Genomic DNA, 21,956 nt, shown 5'->3' with positions numbered 1-21,956 from the left:
GTAAACCGGATAGCAATTACTATATGGACACCGGTGCCACGGCTCATATGACCGCGGATCAAGGTATTCTCTCCTCTTATGTCAATTCGAGCATTAAAAATAATAACATTGTTGTTGGTAGTGGTGATTTAATTCCGATTATTGGTCATGGTAGCACTACTTTGCCTCACCCATACCCTCCCTTTACCTTAAAAAATGTTTTGCATGCTCCTAAATTGATAAAGAACTTGATCTCAGTCCGTAAATTTACCACTGATAATATGGTTTCCATTGCTTTTGATCCTTATGGGTTTTCTGTGCATGACTTACAGACGGGGGCCAAACTAATGAGATGTGACAGTACCGGTGACCTCTATCCCATTTTTCCAAACAATCAAGCCAACTCTTCCGTCAATCACTCAAATTTCACTACTATCTCATCCGATCTTTGGCATAGGCGCTTAGGACATCCTGGAGATGTCGTCCTTAGATCTTTAAGTAGTCAAAATTTTATTGATTGTAATAAGGCTTGTAATTCTTTTTGTTCTTCTTGTCCTCTCGGAAAACTTCCAAAGTTACCTTTTTATGATTCTATGTCAAAAACAGCTTTTCCTTTTGATGTTCTCCATAGTGACTTATGGACATCTCCTATTACTAGTTCTTCTGGTCATTGTTATTATCTACTATTGCTTGATGACTACAGCAAATTTTTATGGACTTATCCTATTGCAAAGAAATCCCAGGTCAAACACATTTTTCAATCTTTTCATAAGATAGTCCAAACTCAATTTGAACGTAACATTAAGACCTTTCAATGTGATAATGGCACTGAATATGTTAATGGTACTCTTAAAGAATTCTTTAACAACCATGGCATGCTCTATCGTCTTTCTTGTCCTCACACTTCCCCTCAAAATGGAAAAGCTGAAAGACACATAAAATCGATAAACAACATAATTCGGACCCTTCTTGCTCATGCTTCCTTGCCTCTCTCTTTTTGGCATCATGCTTTAGAAATGGCCACATATCTTCTTAATATTCTTCCAACCAAGGTCTTAGGGTTTAAATCTCCAACACAAGTGTTGTATCAACGCCATCCGATCTACTCGGAATTACGCGTCTTTGGTTGTCTTTGTTTCCCTCTTTTTCCTGCCACTTCTATTAATAAGCTCCAAGAAAGGTCCACTCCTTGTGTCTATCTAGGCCCCGCGCCAAGTCACCGAGGCTCAAAGTGCTATGATTTAACTAATGGGAAAATCATTGTTTGTAGGCATGTTAGATTCGTAGAAAATGAATTTCCATTCTCTAAGGTTCACAAACCTCAAATCAGTGAGTGCGATTTTTTGGACCAAAATCCAACGGATCACTTACCCCAATTTCATACACAGCAGCCTCCAGTCCAGCCCACTCCCTCACCATCTGGGCTATCTCCAATCAGCCCAAACATCTCCTCCTCTCCGTCTGGGCTCTCTCCTTCCAGCCCACACACCTCCTCTCCTCACGGTGCTGTCACGACCCAACCATTAAGCTCCCAGCAGCCCACTACTCGTCACACGCCCCTACCTGCCCAACCACCCACCCCTGACCACGGCAGCACTGCCACCTCGCCCCAGTCCACCTCACCACCTCCATTCCAGCCCACTCCGACACTCCATCACCACCACATTGATCAGCCGGCCGCCCACCAAATGACCACCCGTGCCAAAGATGGTATTATAAAGCCTAACCCCAAATATTTTTCCAACCTAAACACGATGACTACTACCTCTATCTCTCCTATACCAAAGGACCCAGTTAGTGCTATTCGTGACCCAAATTGGAAAAATACAATGTTAGATGAATATAATGCTCTTATTGATAATCATACATGGGATTTGGTTCCTCGGCCTCCTAATGTGAATGTTGTTCGTTCTATGTGGATATTTCGTCATAAACGAAATTCTGATGGTTCTTTTGAGCGGTATAAGGCTCGTCTTGTAGCAGATGGTAAGACTCAGCAGCAGGGTATTGATTGTGATGAAACTTTCAGTCCGGTTGTCAAACCGGCAACTATTCGTACTATTCTTAGCATTGCTATTTCTCACTCTTGGCCGATCCATCAGTTGGATGTCAAGAATGCTTTTCTGCATGGTTATCTCAATGAAACAGTTTATATGCATCAACCTATGGGTTTTCGCGACAAAAGTCGCCCTGATCATGTCTGTCTACTGCGAGGATCTCTTTATGGTCTAAAGCAGGCCCCTAGAGCTTGGTATCAGCGGTTTGCAGATTTTGTTATCTCTATTGGATTTACTAACAGTAAATCTGATAATTCTCTGTTTATTTATAGGCAGGGATCTGATACTGCTTACATTCTGTTATATGTTGATGATATCATTCTTACAACATCTTCTGACCGTCTAAGGACACATATTATGGATCGTTTGAGTTCCGAATTTGCAATGAAGGACTTAGGTCCTCTGAGTTTCTTTTTGGGCATTGCTGTAACTCGAGATGATAATGGTATGTTCTTGTCTCAGAAACAATATGCTTCTTCTATTATTGACAAGGCTGGCATGTCTAACTGTAGCCCTTGTCCAACACCTGTTGACACGAAATCCAAACTCAGTGCTTCTCCTGATGAGCCATATGAGGATCCCACTAAGTACAGGAGTCTTGCAGGTGCTCTTCAGTATCTGACCTTTACTAGACCAGATATTTCATATGCTGTTCAACAGGTTTGCCTTCACATGCATGATCTGCGTAATGCGCATATGGGTGCCTTGAAGCGTATTCTACGCTACTTACAGGGTACTTTGTCTTTTGGTTTGCATCTGTATAAGTCCTCTATTGACAGACTTGTTTCTTATACCGATGCGGATTGGGGGGGATGCCCCGACACCAGGCGATCTACTTCAGGTTATTGTGTATTTTTAGGGGATAATTTGATTTCTTGGTCTTCTAAACGGCAACCCACTTTATCTAAATCTAGTGCAGAGGCCGAGTATCGTGGGGTTGCTAATGTAGTGTCTGATTCATGTTGGATCAGAAATTTGTTGCTTGAGCTTTTCTTGCCTATTCGGAAAGCAACCATTGTTTATTGTGACAATGTGAGTGCCATCTACCTCTCTGGAAATCCGGTGCAACATCAACGCACGAAACACATTGAGATGGACATCCATTTTGTTCGTGAAAAAGTAGCTAAGGGCGAGGTACGAGTATTACATGTTCCCTCTCGATATCAGATTGCAGATATTTTTACAAAGGGACTCCCTCGGGTTCTGTTTGATGACTTTCGTGCCAGTCTTAGCGTCCGTGATGCTCCCGCTACGACTGCGGGGGAGTGTTAGAATATATGTTAATATATTCTTGTATATATCTTAGTTAGTTAAGTGTATATTTAGAGTATATCCTTTCCTAGTTTGTTACCGTAATTATAGCCTAAGATTGCTATTGTAATTTGTATATATTCTTGACACTGTTAATGAGAAACATCAACGATCATAATCTTTCACACATGATCCCTTAATGATTAGGTCCCCAAAATCATATAAAATGTTAAAATGAGTCCCCTAAATAAAAGTTTATATGGTTCGTTTGTTAGGATATATAAAATATTATTATGAGTCCCTAACACAGGTTTCTATGGTTCGTTTGTTAGAAATGAGTTTTGAAGGGAAGTCAAGGGACTACAAGTAATAAATAAGAACATTCATAACCATTAATAAATACACTTGGATTATTATTGCAAACATAGAAAGCTAGGGAGCATCACCCTCCTTTTCAATTGGTTACGAACTCAAGATCATGAGTATGTAGGTCCTAGAGGGGAGCTTCACCATTTATTCCCGTCTCACGTAGACACAACATACATAGCATGTAACACACGAGATACATAACACAACATTACAAACAAGTAGAGCGAAATTGCAGCAAGCTGGCTCAAGTGATGTGAGCCTAGCTAAGTATAGAACTTTGCAACTGCATAGGTACGGGTAATCTCGGCCACAATCCTGCCTCCATAAATTGGGTCAGTGATATCAGCTTTGCTGTCGGAAAGACTGTCCAGTTTGACTTCAACTACCTTCCAATCCACTGGACCTATCGGTCCACTTTCAACATAGATCTGTACAATAACATCACGAGTCACTTTGATATTCTTAGGACCTATTCTCTTCCACTTAATTTTAGTTCATTTCCTAATTTCCTTAACTCATAAATAGTTCAATTCAGTAAATCAGAACAAACCCTTAAACTAAAAAAGCATGCAACTTTAATACCAAGTAAAACGTTATGATACATTACCTTGCCCGCCATGCCATCAACAGCAACAATGAATTTACGATTACTGGCTTGATCACCATCGGCATAGATGATTCCCCACTTGACGCCTGAGGCAAGAAACGCGACCTGGTGCATTATAACACCATGATTAACTGGGAGTGCAGGGAAGCTATTACTAGTTGAAAACCCCTGCCAAAAATGAGTCTCCACCATATGCACTTGATTTCTGCTAAAGTTTCTGACTTCAGTTGTCAGTGGAAATTCATTAGGAGTGTGTGTATCATACTCCTTGGCCTTAGCTTCCATATCAATTTCCACATCTTCTACAGGCTTCTGGTGTCACGTTCACATCAGCCATGATTTCTCCCTTCTCTTAAATTAGCCTACAAAATATTCTACTAAATCAAGTTACTAGAATTAGGATGGAAGATTCAAACTAACCTATCATAAACATGCCCGCATTCTTAACCATAAGGCCAAGACCTCATTGCTAAATCAACTGTTGTTACTAACGGCCTAACGAGGTATCTAATAGTCAAAGAGGCCTTAAACAATATATATATACATATACCACTTTGTATCATGTAACTTTCATACATTTATAACTATAACGTAAGGAAATATTTTTTTTCCCTCTTCTTTGTTAAACATACTACCTATACGACTATACGAGTGAAGAATGTCACAAGTCACAACAACACGTAAAGTAATGTAAGAACACTATATAATACGGAGTAATAACGAATGTCTAAGTTACATAATACTCCGTACTCAGTATAGACTTGACCATGCTGGATATTTATAAGTGTGGTTAATTAAAATCAATTACTGTGGTGGTGAACTGGTGAAGAGTAGATCTGTAGATATAAAAATCACAAATTTTTATCAAGTGAGAGATTTTATAACCTTGCATTGCGTAACACCATTACACAAAATAAGGGAAATAATATTGAAGTGATAGAGAGAGAAGGATTACCTGAAAACAAATATTCTTGAGTTACGTTGTATTGTTGGGAAGTATATATGGAATGGGAGAACTTTGAATGGTTATTTATAGGCAAAATGAGATTATTTTTAATTTTTATTTATTTATTTTTATTTTTTATTATTTTTTTTAAGAAAAAAAATACGGAGTAGCCTTACAAATCTCGATAGCTTTTGAGTGGCTACATTAATTTAATTTGATTAATCCAAACTGTTTATCGAAATTGCCTTTGTCCTTACAAAAATCAATTTTTATTTTTTATTTTTTAATTTTTTATTTTTTTAAAAAACCACGTTTTTAAAAGTTACTTATCCTTTGGTACAACTAATACTCGGACTTATCTATCCTTTTATCATCTTCAATTCTTGATTTGCCAAAACAAAAGGAAAAAAAAAACAAAAAGATGTCCACACTCCACAACTTTTGTTTTTTTTGTATCCTTAGCTTTCTTTCTTTTAATAGATATTAATTGATAGCAATTCAATTGGTACACAAGCACTATTGGTAGCATCTAATAGAGTATAAAACATATTCATAGGCCTCAATCATCAGCTTAAACTTTTGATTGATTTGATATTTTAATTTAACATGACATCAGAGCCAACGTAACATAAAGGTCCCGACTTTTAAATCTCATTCACTCCTCCTTCAAAGTGAAATTAATTCGCGTCAGATATGGGTGAGTCTGTGATTCCTGAACCTCAACCATCAAGTTAAACTTTTGGTTGAGTTGGTCCTTTAGCAACATCAAGTTGAGATTATTGGATGTTGATGAATGTTACTATGTACGACAATCCAAATTCAATTTGTACTAAGATTTGTCATATATAAACACGTGTATAATATTATAACCATTTGCATATTTCTATGGTCATAATGATCCTAGTACGATTTGTTGTCATTGGGATGGAAAAAATTATGCCGTTTGTGTTGTTGTATAGCCATTTTTTTTTTTTTTTTTTTTTTTTTTTAAGAGATCATGTCTCGTTCACTTGTTGAGAAGAAATTTCCTCATGAGCATTTTAATTTGGATTTTTTAGAAAATAACACCATAAAATAAGCAAAAATTTGATTATAACACCACAAAATTTCAAACTTTTATTATAACACCACAAAAAAAAACAAAAAAATTGATTTCAGCACCACTTTCTAACGCCATCTAAAAAACCATTAGTGGGCATCACACTTTACACGTGTACTTGATTAAAACAAAGAAAAAAAAAGAAAAAACAATAACTCCTAACCCCAGCCACCACTAGCGTCGATTCTCCCAGCCTCCACCGCCGTCACTCCATTCCCGATTGTCAGCTCTCCAGACGACCACCCTGACAAAACCGCCTCTACTCCTCTGCCGCAAGCCCAACTTAGCCTTTCCCGCTATCACCGGTGAAACATCTTCACTCGAGCCCAGCCACCAAGCCCAACCGGCGCTTAAAACATCCCAGCCAGCCACGAACAAAAACCATCCACCTTGAAACACCCAAGCCTTGAAAGGACGCCATCCCAACCACGACTGTAACGATTGAAAGCCCGAAAACTACCTTTTTTTTTTACCGTTTCAAGGGTGGGGAAAGGGGGTGGTTTTACGCAGTGGTGGTCTGGGTAGGTAGGGAAGGGAGCGCTGGCAGTTGGGCTAGGGTTGTGCGTAGGCGCATCTAGGCTAGGGTGGAGCGCCAGCAGCTGGGGTAGGAGAGGGAAGGAGTGCCGGTGACTGGGATTGGGATGCCGGCAGTGGCAGTGGTGGTGGTAGGGATGGGTTTAATTTTGAGGTTTAATTTTTTTTTAATCAATAATATGGTGACATGTGGCAATGTGAACCTCACTTAACGGATTCCATCCAAAAATCCGTTAAGTGGCGTTGAAATCAATTTTTTTGGTTTTTTGTGGTGTTATAATAAAAATTTCAAATTTTGTGGTGTTATAATCAAAATTTTGGCTATTTTGTGGTGTTATTTTTTTAAAAAATCCTTTTTATTTTTACCCACAAATCTCCTCACTTTATAAAGAAAATTGGAATATGATTCATAGTGGACTGGAAGCTGCAAATCTATTGCAATAATTCCTCACCCTAGCAAGGATCATGAAGTTGATGGACAGTTTGTCCCTCCATCTCCTTTAGGAGTGTGGCCTAGGTTCAATACTCATCCCCCCTCCCCCCCCCCCCCCCCCCCCCCATCTTCCTACTGTGTACCCAAATAAAAATAAAAATAAAAAAAGAAAAAAATTCCTTCACCCTAGCATGACTTCCTCTTCTAAATAACCATGATCAATGGTCTTGACCTACCATGTCATTGCTCATACGGCACCAAGTTACTAAGGTAAGGATACCACATGTGCCTTAGAGATAAATATAAATAAATATAGGTATAGACATAGATTAGGCGAAGGCAAAAGTCTTGTATACAATAACAATATTGATCTTCTCACCTAGATTGCCTTGATAAATTAATTAAATGGTATTCATACAGCAAATTAGAACTAAACTATTGCCTTTTTTTTCCTCCATCACTATTTCTCCCAAAAAAAAAAAAAAAAAAAAAAGAAAAAAAGCCCAAGCCCTACCATGAGAACAAACTTAGAAGAAAAATAAGCTAACACAGTTACAAAATGCTTCTTTGTCTACTATTCCTTTGTCCCAAACTCACACCTGTTATATACTTCAACTGGATGTACCCAGGGGATTCTGGGGAGTATTTGTATTAATGACTGTCCGTATTTCGTTTAACACACATCTTTCAAACAATTGCCCAGAATTTTTTCCTGCAAACGAGTACAGATTCGTTTTCATTTTGTTTGTTTTGCATCTGGTATGAACTCACATCCCAAAGGAACTTCGGTGCAAGATCCTTAATTCTCGAAATGATTGGTTCTTCATCCCTGATAATTATAAATCCCTGCATATAAAATATTCCACTTCAGGACTTGAGTTGGTAACAAAATGTCAAAATCTAAAGGATGTTTGTGTAGTTATGCTTTCTTCCCATCATCAAAATATATATTCTTTCCCCTAAAAGACATATCAAGCCCTAAACACCTTACAAATTGTCTACCCACAAGAATGGACACAAAACAGATTGACCTGAGCAAAGTTTGGCATGAAATGGCTAACTAACTGTACACAAGACCAGCCTATTTATGTACTGTACATACAAAACACATTGCTATAGAAGTGCATAAACAGTGAGTGTAAAAGCCCTCGGTTCAATGTTGAAGGTGAGAGGATATTGACAACAGACTGCCTAAAAGATACAAGTACAATTAACAGAAAGAAGATATTACATGTTCTGACTGGAGTATTTAGAATGATGATCAATACCCAGCTGGGCATGCTCGAAGATTTCTCAAGTGTGTGCTTTTGGTCAGGAAGGGTTTGGTTTGTGAGTTCTCCTTTTTACAGAATTGTAAAGGACCCCCATCTTCTCTAATATGTCTGGTAACCAAACAATGGAAATGAAGGTAGAAAGCAGATTCTTATTGAATTGCAATTTAATTTTATAGAAAACAAAATGTCATCCTCCAACCCAAACACTGGACCCTACAGGATTTTTAAGCCTTAAGCCACTCTATCCTGTCAAGCCAGCAAAGATGAGATTTCACTTGATGAGCACCCAGGATCTTTATGGCTTGGTACAAGTATTTTGTTTGTAGGTGTCATGTCCAAGGGAAGGTGGAATATTTGAACAGTCTTATACGTCTTTAATCACCAAACCAAGTTACTTTGTATGTGCTATGCATGCTTTATTTTTGGATCAGTTATATGTTTGAGCAATCTCATAAGACCGTCACAAATCACTAAATCATGTTACTTGTATGTGGTATGCAACTATGCATGCTTTATTTTTGTAAAAAGTTGTGATCATATTATCAAAAAATATTGAGCCATGTTAATCACAAAGCAGACAAAGGACCTTTTATGACGTGTGTATAACTCACTTTCAGAAAGGTGTACCATAAAATTAAAGTGAAGAATATTGTAAAAATTGAGACAATAAACATATTAAATGGTACCTCAGGTCTCAGAATACGATCCATCTCCAGCATGATATCCTCAAGAAAACAATTCTTGTTGTGATCTTTGTAATGAGAGAAAAGATAACTCGCGTGCAAAAGATCATAAGATCGAGGATAAGTTGAAAATGGCTCACACCTAAACAAAAAGCATTCATGAACTTTGGTTAAAAATTGCTGATCTACAAACTCACCATTGAGTTGATAAAAATAGCAGATGTAGTATACTAGCTTCTTACCAATCATGAAAAGCACCCAGCAAACCTCTACTGAAAATAGCAGTCAACGTATCATTCGCGGTTGAAGGAACCACATTCATGACCCAAACAGGATATGAGTTTAATGCTGCAGCAAAACCACCCCAGAGGGCATTCATATCCATGACATTTCGAATCTGTGTCTTGCTAACATTCATCAACATCCAATACTGCTCAACTTGATTCTTCCAAAATACTGAGTCCATAGTAAATTGCTCTCGATTAACACCTATTGAAGTTATGCAAAAGGGGTCAAGTCACCATACACATACAAAGATGATGACTTGTCCTAATTACCAAGAAAGAAAATGGTTATCTATATAACTACAATTTTTCACTGGGGAATTTTATTGCTACTAGCTCTATTTCTTGTACATTGTAAGAGAAATATTTGGCAGCCACAACCCAAAAAAGAAAAAAATAAATAAATAAATAAAACCAAAAAAAAGTAAACAAACAAAATCAATCAATCAAAGGCTTAATCCCATAACAAATAAACAAACAAAAAAGGAAAATTTTTTATTAGACCTGTATCTGCTAAATACAAAGTTGCAATATTTGTTATATTTTGTTAAAAATGTTAAATGAGTATCATCTAAGGCTTTGTTCTCTTAGTCTAAAATAAGGTGTACTGAATTTTCTTAAGTCTCGTCTGCTCTGGTTTGAACTTTTGTAATCTGGTTTGGTCTAGTCTAATCTGATTGTCTAATATGACTGAACTTTGACCTTAGTTGTACATCAAAGTGTAAGAAAAATTATCATCAATTGGGATCTTGTTAGATTCGTTTCAATGTGTATTTTTCAAATATCTAATACTCCGTATCTTTTTATAATTTTTACAAATACAACAATGAAGATTTTTTTTACCGAAATAAGATCTGATCTGGTCTAGATTGACGTTTTCTGGTAATATATACAGTTTTCAAAGAGAGATGATTTAGTTGCATGAGAAAAATTACACAAGTTAATTATACTTTACACCCTAATCCTCTGAAAAATGTAAAGAAATCAATTAAGTCATTCAATATATCTTAACAAAATGGGATTTAAAAACTGCACCAAGTAATTCAAGCTATTTCTTTTTATCTAGCTACCTGATACACCTGATAGGGCTTCCATACACGGTGTGGTAAGATTCTCCAGTCTAGTCTGCCTTACAACTAAACGAATGCAAGCATTCATTTATTTCTACGATTTAACCCTAGTTAATTAATTCCAAAAGTTGACACAAAATTTAGGAAGCACATTTTTTTGAGACATTAACTGAGAAAAGCAAGAAATCATTAAATTATTCAATTTGTATAGATTATAGAATTAGAAGAATAACATACCTAGTCTACTGAGACTCTCAGAATACACAGAAAGACGCTCTGGCCGTGGAGGAAGTTTATCAGTATTTGCTAGTTCACCACTCAAGGTTACACAATTCTTCAGTGGTTTATTCCATGATGGCTTTAAATCATTGGTCATGTCACATAATTGTACCAGGTTTTGTTCCGCATTCTGCTGGACACATGTTTGATCCCCTGGTTTAACCCAGATTGCTGTTTGAACCTTTTTAGCTATGAGTTTCCAACACATGGCTGTTGTTATATTCACCAACTTATCCCATATCATGGGGTAATCTTTATCTTTTCTGTATGCTGGTGGGGCAGAGTATACAAAGTATCCTTTTGGTCTTAAAAGGCGGTCAACTTCTCTCAGTAGGATGCCATCTGCATATATTGTACAAAGAAAAATTATTTCATTGTATGTGAAAGCATGGTTAGGAAAATAAATTGGCACGACAAAATTTCAGTAAATAAAACGCTTTACAATTGTATCTACCACAGTTAAACATTCATTATATGACACGCTTGCTCCAACAAAGACAAAATGATATGAATTTTCCAAGACAACATTGTTTTGTCACATAGGCAGGGATGGGATACTTTTAGTAAACTAGACGCTTGCTCCAACAAAGACAAAATGATATGAATTTTCCAAGACAACATTGTTTTGTCAGATAGGCAGGGATTGGATACTTTTAGTAAATTAGAGAGTTAAGTGATTATACTTGAAGACGTGGAGCATAAACCACCTTGACATACTACGCCAAAAACCAAAAAATCTACAAGAATTTTTATGAAAAAAGCAAAGAAACACATAGAGAACTTCATGTTATGTTATTGAACAAAGAATATCAACGAATATCTTCCACTTCTTTCACCAACAACTCATCTGCTAGAAACCACTTATTCACAATTGAATACAATCCAAACTACCTGTATTTATGACGTTGTTCCATACATAGACATCAGATAAATGTCTCAAAAGACATGTGAAAGAAATATAAAGTAACTAACCATTTTCGTGCCAATCAACACGGCATCTTGAACAATGTACCATTTCGAATGAGCTTGTGGGATAAGGAAGTTGTTTTGTAGATATGGCAGCAATCATTGCACCAATTCCTCGTTCTAAAGCAAACTGAATCTGATTCTCATGCCCATCTTTGGGGGCAAAGGACATTGTTTGTATATCTAATGGCAGTAGATATGCTCCAAAGCTGGCAACACCACAGCCAACATCTAGAACCTGAAACACCCCTGCATTACGGAGATCACCTGTCTCATTAGTGGTCATATTTCCTAACCTGCATAAAGAATTAAGTCAGCAGATCAATTATCTGCAAGACAGCACTGAAGGCCTTAAACCATTACATAGTCATGGTGTAGAGGTCTTGGAAGATGAAGCACTAGAAATATAAGGACGTGAACAAACATTGACAATAAAACCAAAGTAAATAATTTCTATACCCAATACTAGGTCTATTCAACTAGGTGGGTCAGAGGACGGGCACATATGGGCAGACCTTGATAAACATTAGTATGGACTGAGGCAGGATATCTGACCCAGGCCTGCTTTGAACTTAAAGGGCCACTCATATTAATGGGCCTTACCACACTTTTTCCATGGTTCAGGCCCTCACCACCATCCACCGACAAATTCAAGAATCCCTTTGACCATTTTATTTTATTATTATTTTTTTTTTTTTAACTTTCTCAGATTTCCAACAGCTCCACTTTCTCGCTCCTATACTCTTCATAGTTTATCCCCTTCCTCTAGTATTTTCCAGGATTCATCAAGTCACCTAAGTTCTCTCTAATTTGAGTTTACTCTTCAGAGAGAGAGTTGAAGACTTCTATCTATCTACAAAAATGAAATATTGATGAAATTGGCTTATAAATATGTGTAGATTCAAGAGTTTATAATGTTTCTCTCTCCCTCAATTATTTATTTATTTATTTATTTTTTTTTTTTTTTTTTTTTTACTAGTAGATTTTGAGTTGATACGTTGATTTGTTTTGGATGAATAAAAAAAGCGATGTGTCCAAGGGAGAGAAGGCAAGGTTGCCCCAGGCCGTGAAACACACATAAAAAAGTGACCCTTTAAGAGCCCGCCCCGGCCTATTAAGGGCCCCATCAACAACCCGACCCTTTTACAGGATATTTTGGATCCAACGCGTATAACACTGGGATGGGGCAGGGTCTTAATGGGCCACAGTCAGTTGAACAGCTCTACACAAAAACCATGCTGGATAAACTACCAAGCACAGGGCATGATTGCTAGTACTCACAAAGACTAATAATACTACGCATCTATTTCCTAGAGTCAAGATGATGTAAAAGTTGTGGATATTTACCTTTGAATGTATTCAACAGCTCCATGCTTGAAATGAGTACCACCACCGGGAAACCACCACAGCTGCCCCTTTTCATGAACCCAATTTTGACCTCCTTTCACTTCTGCAAGGTGAGTATGATTCACATTACTCCGCCAGACATAATCCCTGCTGGTTGGCCACCTGATTGGTATTTTATAATCCTTAGGGGGTGGTATCAAGCAGAATAAGTGTTTGTCAAGAGGAGGGCAGTGCCTCTCCAGTTCCTCTTTCCTCGAAAGATCTAGAGATGGGAGCAATTCTTTCACATAAGAAGGATCGTGGCAAGGTATATGTTCATTTAAGTTGATTGGGCATACATTCATCCCTGATTGAGAAATCATCAATGGTGTCCTTCGATAACTAAGTGCAACTCTATTTGTAAAGCTTGAGGAATCTGCAACATATGTGGTACTGTCAATTGAACAATATCTAGATCAATGAAGCAATAAAAAAAAAAAAAGCTGATATTACAATTAATATATCATTTGTGCACTATCTAACAATATTTTAAATTGTGCAAAGTGTAGTGCACATACTATATTTCCATTACATTTGCAGAACAACATTTCAAACAGGTGAAAACCAAAGATTTCAAATTACTTTACTATTGATTTCTGTAGTTTAATGATTGGCTTCTAAACAGAACTTTAGCCTTTCAAAAGATTAGGGTACTGAACAAGTGGATATCATAAGGAAAAGACTCATTGCTGCTCTTGAACAGCGCGAGAACCCAAAACATTTATGAAATTGTGATTATATAGTAGTTGGGCATGTGGCTAATTTCAGTCCAAACATCCTTTCAATACATCAATTAGTCCTTTTGATTAAAGAACAATGCCCAAACTCAATGGTGCAGAGTTGTTACAAGGCACAAGGGCTATGTAACTGACCAAGACCTTTCTAGAAAACCTACTCATTGAACGACAAATGAAAGAAAAAACACTAATGGGGTGTTTAATTTGTTGTTTGTTGAGTCATTTGACCCATTCCCATTACGTTTCCCCCACTTTCCTCTGCCAATCTGCCATGATTCCCCACCCTTGAAAGATTTCATTCTAATCCCTTAACTCTACCTTAAGTCCTTAATTACCCCAAACACCACCAGCACTGCCTCACAGCCGCAGAAAATTACCACAAAAATCCACCCATTTACCATGAAAACCCACCAAAATACTAAAATTCATCCAACCACCACCACAGCCACCACTCTATATCCTCCACTGAAACCCTTAGCAAACCCTCCAAAGCTTTTTTATTTCACAATTGGGAATGAGGATGTTAACGGTGAGAGAACAGAGGAGGCTATTCAACCTTTTAACAGTCAAATTTAGCCCCAAATGATAGATTCATAACATCTGTTTGACTGCGACCACCAAGGAGTTATGGTGGTTCTAGTAGTTCCAAATAAATGGTGGTGGGCTTGGTGGTAAAGGCAGTGGGTAAAAAGAGAGCGAATGGCGGTACCAGAATTAAAGAAGAAAGAGAAGACAGTGGTGTTTAGTGAAAGTGATTTTCATGAAAAACAAACAACATGAGAAATGAGGGGGCTTTCTTTGGCCCAAATGCCAAATATATACACTCCCTAATCTCTTCTAGAACAAATGGCTTATCATAATGTCTGTCACAAAACCAAGTATAAAAGAGGAGCAGTAAACAAGGAAGTTGACGCACACAGCACACTACATGATTTAAATTACCAATTCCCAACAATTGGAAGTCCATCTATTCGTTCAAGCCTTAAATTGAATTTAGATCCTAACATGATGAAAACTTACTCAACATGTTCCCAGTTGGAAGGAAAAATATGAGATAGGATATAAAGCTAGACTTGTAGATCATTGATCTTGGATGCACATTTGATATTGATGGGGTCAGTGAGTTACAATGTCATCATTGTCACAATCGAGGCCTACGTAGTAATTGACTAAGTTATTAGCCCTCTATAATTGCTACCATGTTTCAAGCAAGATGCCAATTATAAAAGAATCCACAACGTCCCAAAGATACAAAGCTTCCTCAGCATCTTTTTTTTTAATCCTTGCCCAATCCAAATGCAAATCGTCCTATAGGTTAAAAGGCACATGGTAAGAGTAAGAAAGATCTTGTTGACAGATTCAGCGAACATGGTCATTTCCTAGCCCTATGTACCCTCATAACATGATTTATGTTGCAACAAGTCTTCAAGAATTACACCAAGTTTGATGGTTTCCATAAATGCATAATTTCATACTACAGCAGGGTACTTTCTTTCTTCACCCAAAATATTGTGATGTCCAATTTGTGGGCAATTGGCATCAAGGGGATCAACTATTCCAATCTTGTTGGATACTATCAAAAATAATATCCACCTCAAAATCAACAGAGCAATTGAGCGAGACGCGACTCAGTTTATCATAAGCTTGGAAGTGAAACAATGCGTCAAGAAGCTGCCAAAATTTCAAATGCTATCCCAAATCGAAAAAAGTGGGGAAGGAAACGGTTTCTACCCGCCCCTAAGATCCATAAAACACACTATGATCCATTGATCCACCTCCCTATCCCCAATCTTTAAATTTCAATTAATGCTTTACCTCCCAAGATATTGAAGTATATTAATGAAACAACAACCAATCTTCGACCCGCTACACCCTGCCCAATAACCAGGTTCGCCAATCTAGTACTAAGTATCATAATTACAAAGCTCAGAAATTCATTGTTTGAGCTAATCAATTGCTAATCAACAATGTCTATTCCAAGGTTGCACAATATTCTTCACCAATCAAACAAATTGAACATTATAAAATCACATATCCATTAACTTTTCTACGGAGTGTAATATAATTTCTAGCTCATAACACAAACATCCAACAAAAACCCAGCAGCAAAATACAATAAACAACCTACTAACATTAATTTAAATCAATTTACAGAAATATTAAACTTAAATGCAAGAAATATAAAGATTGAATCTTTAATAATAGAAAATAATAAAGACTGGATTTTTAAGCAAAAATTGAGAAAATTACCAGTAGAAAAATTGGAGGAAGTGGGCATTTCCAAAAGAGGGGCATTATTGGCAAAGAGGGTGCCTCCATAAAAAGCGGCAGCAATCAAAATCAAACCCACCATCAACATTTGGCCCCCTTTGGAATCTGGAAACATCCTGTTAATTCCCATATTTTTCTGGGAAAATTCAGTGAGATCTGCAATTTGAGTGGGAAAGAAGAGAGAGAAGGAAACAGTGTCAGAGAACAAGGGGAATTGGAGATACAAGAATTGTTTAAGGAAATTTAACAGTGTTGATGATTGGAGAAAATTAGGAAGAACATTAAAAACAGTATTTAGAATTGAGAAATTTGAATTAAAAAAGGAAGTATTGAAGGAATATCAGACTTGTGTTTCTTCTCAGAAGAAAGAGAAGAGTTGTGTTTTGTGAAAGAAAGCTGGATCAGAACAGAAACCACGTGATGGTATGCCGTTTTCAAGTGATGAGAAGATAGGAAAAATTAGTTTTGGGAGGGATGAAAATGAAAATAAGTGTCGGTCAAATTGTAAGAATTAGAATAAATTGAACTGAATCGAAACTAAAAGTGTTATTTATGGTAGTTAATGTATGACATTTTTATCATAGACATGAAGTAATTTTCATACAATATTACCCAAAAAAAAAATAGAGTTAATTATAAGACTAGTCGATATTTTTTCCTTAAAAAAAAAAAAAAAAAAAAAAAGTATTCGATATTACAACTCAACAATGGACTATTTTCAGTTTTTCACTCCGTATTATTTTTGGATATTATTAAGTCATTTTATGAAAAAAGTACCTTATGAAGCACTGTTTTTATGAGAAACTACATAATAAAAAATTGTTGTAATAAACTCAATACATGGTTCGTGCAGGCGGATGCACGATCCACATGGTGCATCTCTTCCAAAAAAAAAAAAGCGGAAAGAACATTGCATAGAAATATAAAGAACATTTAGTTTAAGTGAAATGAACAGATTATAGAATTGTAAAGAACATTGTTTAGAAATGTAAAGAACATTCAATTAAAGTGCAAAGAACATGTTATAAAATTGTAATGAACATAATGTGCAGTTAAATAATGTTCTTTATCTTCATGTTCTTTGATTGTCAGAATAATGTACTTTTATTTGTGACATATGTTAATTGTATATTTTGAAATATTCTTTGAATTCTGTCTTTAGATTATGGTGGTTGAATAAAAATAATGTTCATTACAATATATTATCATTAGAGGTGATAAAAAATTCGGGTCGGGCTGGGCCTTAACATAATATCTCGTGTCAAACTGGAAAAATGTAGTGGGCTTTTCGGCTTTTTTTTCGGGCCGAGTTTGGATTTTTTTTAACTAAAAATGCATTTTTAGGCTTGTCTAAACCCGCCCGATTTTCAGGCTAGATCGGGTCGGGCCAAAGTTGATCACCTCTAATTATCATGTTTTTAATTAATATTACGGATGTTCTTTAGATATACATATAAAGAACATGAAGTTGGATGTTTTTTTTTTTTAACAAAATAGGTATATGTTATTTATAAAACAACTATATGTTCATTACAATACAACTATATGTGATCTTCTTTATGAAATAGCTATATGTTCTTTACAAAACAAATGTATGCTCTTTACTATATGCTCTTTACAAAACAAATGTATGTTCTTTACTGAACAACGGAATGTTCATTCCGCGTTTTTAAAGAGAACATAGAAAAAATTTCATAATAAACTAGCTTATAAGTTGTAAGAGACTATCATTGATCGGAAAGTCACCATTGACTTTCATTTTCCGACGTTGACCACATCACGTGTCAATATTTCCCTCCTTTTTTTTAATTGGCACGTGACATGGTCAACGTCAAAAAATAAAAGTCAACGACAACTTTTCGACCAAGGGTAGTTTCTTACAACATTTACCTTTTCATACGGTAATTTCTTACAACATTATTTTTATGAGGAAATACAAGTTAATCCCCTTGATAAACATTTTTTGTTTATCAAGTGACATTCTTGTAATAAAATAGCATTGGGAAGCGAAATTTAACAATAAACAATTACTACCAGCTGAGGTGTCCAATTGCTTCTGAGAAAGCATGACAAAGTAACATCACGGAGCAATAAACGATTTTCAGAAGGACGTTAATAGTTAACTGAACTTGTTTCAGCTAGAGTTAGGTGCTTTTGTCTTGTTTTCAATTCTTCCTTCAAGGCTTCAACTCCAATACTCCATAGTACTTTTCTCTTTCTTTTTCTTTTTTTGGCTACTATGAATTTGGAAGTTTGGCTCTGATCTTTCACCATTCGCCATAATCAACCCCAAAAACAGTACTACACTTCCTTCTCTCTCCTCTACAAACCTAGTCGTCTTCTTCCTTTGGATCGACCCCACCGCTACTACCAAATCTACCCACCGTTCCTCTATATTTAACCCACCTCACAAGTCATAACCACTAGCGGCGACCACAATAACGACACTTAACCACCACCCTCTTTGTCATACCTTTCCCTAAAGGGTTAATATAGCCCCACTTTACATATTTTGCTACTAGGGTGTCTTAATATTCGGTCAGCCGGCCGGTATCGAAGGTGGTTGTTGTGGTCATGGGAGGTAATTCCAATTAACCATGGTTAACTCACTTTTGAGTAACGTCATTTGTATGAAGTTAAAAGCAAAGATTCCCAGTCAAATTTAAATTACAAATATACCCTTATTTCGCTAGCCAATTTGACGAAATCGACCCTTGATAAACGTCCTAGGTTTATCTGCGAAATCAACTTGGGCGTGCTCTTTTTTTATTATGTAGTTTCTCGCAAAAAAAAAAGTGTTTTATAAGGTAGTTTTTCACAAACCGTCCTATTACTAAACTCCATTATTAAATGATTGTGTATTCATGTAACATCTAGCACCTATTTCCTCTTATACCCTATTGATCACCTTCCTTAAAATCCATAAAGCAAGAGGATCACGTGGCTGACAAAACATCAAGACTGTAGCAAAAAGACGCCGTAAAGCAGCAGGCATATGAGTTTCGCATGCTTCAGACATGGTTGAATTAGCTGCATCATCATCCTCTATAAGACCAAGCTTTAGAGCAGCTTCCTGAAAAGTTGGAAGCAGACAACCATTGACAGTACATAAATCCTCAAACGATTTAGGACTCCTTACATTTAACAATAAAATTCTAAGGAAAAACCGTTCACCTTCTTCAGGAAAGACAAACGCTAATCTACCAACTGAAATTCGGTTCTGAACTCTTTGCTTCCATTTTTTGTCACCTTGATGCCATGTGTAGTGTTCACAGAACTCGCCATACAAATACCCCATCCCAAGTTCGGATGCAGCATTCATTGCAAAAAATTCTGTTAATTGAGTTCTTGACCGCTTTGAATCTGAAACAACTGCACGGAGCCTTTCATGAGGGAAAACATGAACCGTCTGCATATCAGGCAAGTGGACCTGTAGAGGCAAAACTGCAGGGTGCATTTCGAACAAATCAAAACTGAATATTCTCCATGCAGCTTCACAAGGAGATACCCATCTACCTGATTGATATTGCTTAATCTCATCCACATAATTGCTGTCAGAAGCAACAACATTGTACGAAATCAGATCATTACCTTTATAAAAATACTTGTAAAGGTACTTTACTGCTTTAATTGTTGAACAAACTTCAACGTTCAAGTGACAATCAAATAGCATAGACAAATAAGGATTATAAGGGATAACCCACTGGTTATCTAGCTCTGCATTTCTTATCATAACCTTTTCCCCGGTTTCTCTCCTACGATAGATAGGATAACCATCCTTATTGTTAGTTGTTTCATTGCAAAACTGTTTAGGATACTTGTTCTTACAGCTGAGCTTTAGGCCATTCTTCCGCATACAGGGGCATTCAGGATTCAACACACCACAAGGGCCATGCATCATATGCGCCAACACAATTCTTCTCAAAGTAAGATTTGTCTCAATGGGTATTTCAGCACAAACAAATCTATCATAATCAGCAGGAGACTTCAGCTTGTATTCAGGTTTCAGAACAATTAAAAAATGAGCGTGTGGCAAACCTCTTTTTTGGAACTCGACGACATATACCATCGCAGCAACCTCTCCAAATACTTTCTTCTCCATAATTTCTTTAAGCGTAAGCAACTTCGCCCTAAAAATTCTAGCTACCAAGTCTGGCCTATCCTGTGCCTTTTCACCAGCCGCAAGCTCGGCCTTGATTTCAGGCCAATTAGCATTACATGTAATCGTCACAAAAAGATCCGGTTTACCAAAACGCTGTACTAAAGCCATAGCATTTAAGTACCTCTTTTTCATATCCCGAGGACCCCCAATATAAGTAGGAGGTAATATAACTCGTCGTCCAACATTATGACCAAGAGTTTCCCCAGAATCCATTGAATCCAATATACCTTTATACAAATCAGCCCTTATTGTTTCTTTGTTGTTTCTGAAGTAATCAAGCATGGTATTTTCAATTTTCACATACATATCGACTATGTATTGTTGAAAGCATCTACCTGCTCGCAGCAACATGTTGTTTGGGCGGATTTGCAACCTGTATGCATAGTATTCCCTAGCAGAAATGAACTTATCTGCCTTGGTATTTTTCCGCTTTGAACCTGTACTTAAAAATTCGAAATAAAAGTTACAAAAGCCAGCAACAACAACAACATATTACAAATATGCAGCAGGATATACAGAATATCAAAAAAAAAAAAAAAGAAAACAAAATCAAGACCGAGCTCATGCTAAAGAAATGCAACATAACATATAAAACCCAAGGCACTTACGAGCTTCTTCCTGACTTAATAAATCTTCTGCACTATGCACAGCACAGGACATTATAGGATCTGGAATCGAATCTGCTGACCTCCTACTTGGATGAGAATTTTTTTTAAGGCCTTGAGTCCACCCACATTCTCCTCGAGGGAATAACAATGGATACTGAAGGGGATCATAACAACCATAACTATGATAAATTCGGTGAGATTCATCAGATCTTCCAGTGACTAATATATGAGGGCCCAAGCTTTCGCTCGATGAATAAGTTTCTGGCCAGATCACAGCTACGTCATCAACAACAGGAACATTATAAACTCGCTGATTAAGTACTGAACTTCGATTAAGAACAATTTTTGTATCTGCATGAATAGCCCTGTCTCGTAAAGATCGAAAGAAGGTAGCATATGGATTCTTTTTAGATACCTGCATAAGAATGCTAATTACATCTTCTCTTATTTCAAGGAAACAACCTACTCTATTGTTGACTCAAATGAACAATACAAGAGGGGGGGTGAATTGTATTGTTGAGGAACTAGGGTAATTTTTGTGAAATTCTTAAATAAACTTAAACAAAAACTTTAAAGTGCAAGAGAGATTTTACGTGGAAAACTTCTTGGCCCTAATCAAGAAGAAAAACCACGACCACTAGGGATTTTAAACTCAACTCTTAATAATAATAGGGCAAACAACCTATTACAAATTAAGACTCTAAACTCAAGTTCCTCTACGAACTTAAGTTCCCCCTCAACTGATCCCTCAATCAGTTAAGCACTCTAATCTCTCTCTTTCTCCTTGCTTCACTCAAAGCAACTTAAACACTCTAGAGTTTACCCAAACTCTACCCCAATACAACTCAAGATTAAAACTTCTAAGATGCTAAGACACTCAAGGACTTAAGTGGATTTTTGACTCTTTTAGAAAAGCTAAGTATTGTAATGCTCAAGTGTATTTTTCAAAACAGAAATCTAA

General features: G+C 36.7%; 3 protein-coding genes across 5 annotated transcripts; all 3 read right to left on the bottom strand.

The window, feature by feature from the left end:
* Positions 1-3,673: 3,673 nt before the first annotated feature.
* LOC145631071 (uncharacterized) lies at positions 3,674-5,250 on the bottom strand. 3 transcript variants are annotated; one of them, XM_081683171.1, is made up of 3 exons: positions 5,219-5,250; positions 4,264-4,625; positions 3,674-4,084 (listed from the first exon to the last, which is right to left on the bottom strand). In XM_081683171.1, the coding sequence occupies exons 2-3, from the start codon at positions 4,546-4,548 to the stop codon at positions 3,920-3,922; spliced, it is 450 nt and encodes a 149-aa protein (XP_081539297.1). In that variant the 5' UTR covers positions 4,549-4,625; positions 5,219-5,250; the 3' UTR covers positions 3,674-3,919. The 3 variants fall into 3 exon arrangements, with proteins under 3 accessions (XP_081539297.1, XP_081539296.1, XP_081539295.1); XM_081683170.1 differs by lacking the exon at positions 5,219-5,250 and adding an exon at positions 5,072-5,130; XM_081683169.1 differs by lacking the exon at positions 5,219-5,250 and having other exon boundaries at positions 4,264-5,124.
* Positions 5,251-7,578: 2,328 nt separating this feature from the next.
* LOC145632299 (putative methyltransferase PMT7) lies at positions 7,579-16,665 on the bottom strand. Its single transcript, XM_081684638.1, has 7 exons — positions 16,205-16,665; positions 13,179-13,593; positions 11,838-12,127; positions 10,824-11,207; positions 9,475-9,721; positions 9,236-9,374; positions 7,579-8,121 (listed from the first exon to the last, which is right to left on the bottom strand). The coding sequence occupies exons 1-7, from the start codon at positions 16,353-16,355 to the stop codon at positions 7,963-7,965; spliced, it is 1,785 nt and encodes a 594-aa protein (XP_081540764.1). The 5' UTR covers positions 16,356-16,665; the 3' UTR covers positions 7,579-7,962.
* Positions 16,666-19,115: 2,450 nt separating this feature from the next.
* On the bottom strand, positions 19,116-21,416 carry LOC145633163 (uncharacterized). The gene is made up of 2 exons (XM_081685442.1): positions 20,996-21,416; positions 19,116-20,824 (listed from the first exon to the last, which is right to left on the bottom strand). The coding sequence occupies exons 1-2, from the start codon at positions 21,414-21,416 to the stop codon at positions 19,116-19,118; spliced, it is 2,130 nt and encodes a 709-aa protein (XP_081541568.1).
* Positions 21,417-21,956: the final 540 nt, after the last annotated feature.

The sequence above is a fragment of the Chenopodium album genome, chromosome 5, assembly GCF_948465745.1.
Source record: "Chenopodium album chromosome 5, dcCheAlbu1.1, whole genome shotgun sequence".
NCBI lineage: Eukaryota > Viridiplantae > Streptophyta > Magnoliopsida > Caryophyllales > Amaranthaceae > Chenopodium > Chenopodium album.
This window is presented reverse-complemented; position numbering and strand designations above follow the sequence as displayed.

Bases quoted from the DNA above. Each gene is read 5' to 3' on its own strand.
- LOC145631071 (XM_081683171.1), bottom strand. From the start codon at position 4,548: ATGGAAGCTAAGGCCAAGGAGTATGATACACACACTCCTAATGAATTT. The intron at 4,085-4,263 runs GTAATGTATCAT...GTTATTGTACAG, and splicing joins TTGATGGCATGGCGGGCAAG to ATCTATGTTGAAAGTGGACC.
- LOC145632299 (XM_081684638.1), bottom strand. From the start codon at position 16,355: ATGGGAATTAACAGGATGTTTCCAGATTCCAAAGGGGGCCAAATGTTG. The intron at 9,722-10,823 runs GTATGTTATTCT...TAACTTCAATAG, and splicing joins TGAGAGTCTCAGTAGACTAG to GTGTTAATCGAGAGCAATTT. The intron at 8,122-9,235 runs GTACCATTTAAT...TTTTATATGCAG, and splicing joins ATCGTATTCTGAGACCTGAG to GGATTTATAATTATCAGGGA.
- LOC145633163 (XM_081685442.1), bottom strand. From the start codon at position 21,416: ATGCAGGTATCTAAAAAGAATCCATATGCTACCTTCTTTCGATCTTTA. The intron at 20,825-20,995 runs GTAAGTGCCTTG...TTTTAAGTACAG, and splicing joins ATTAAGTCAGGAAGAAGCTC to GTTCAAAGCGGAAAAATACC.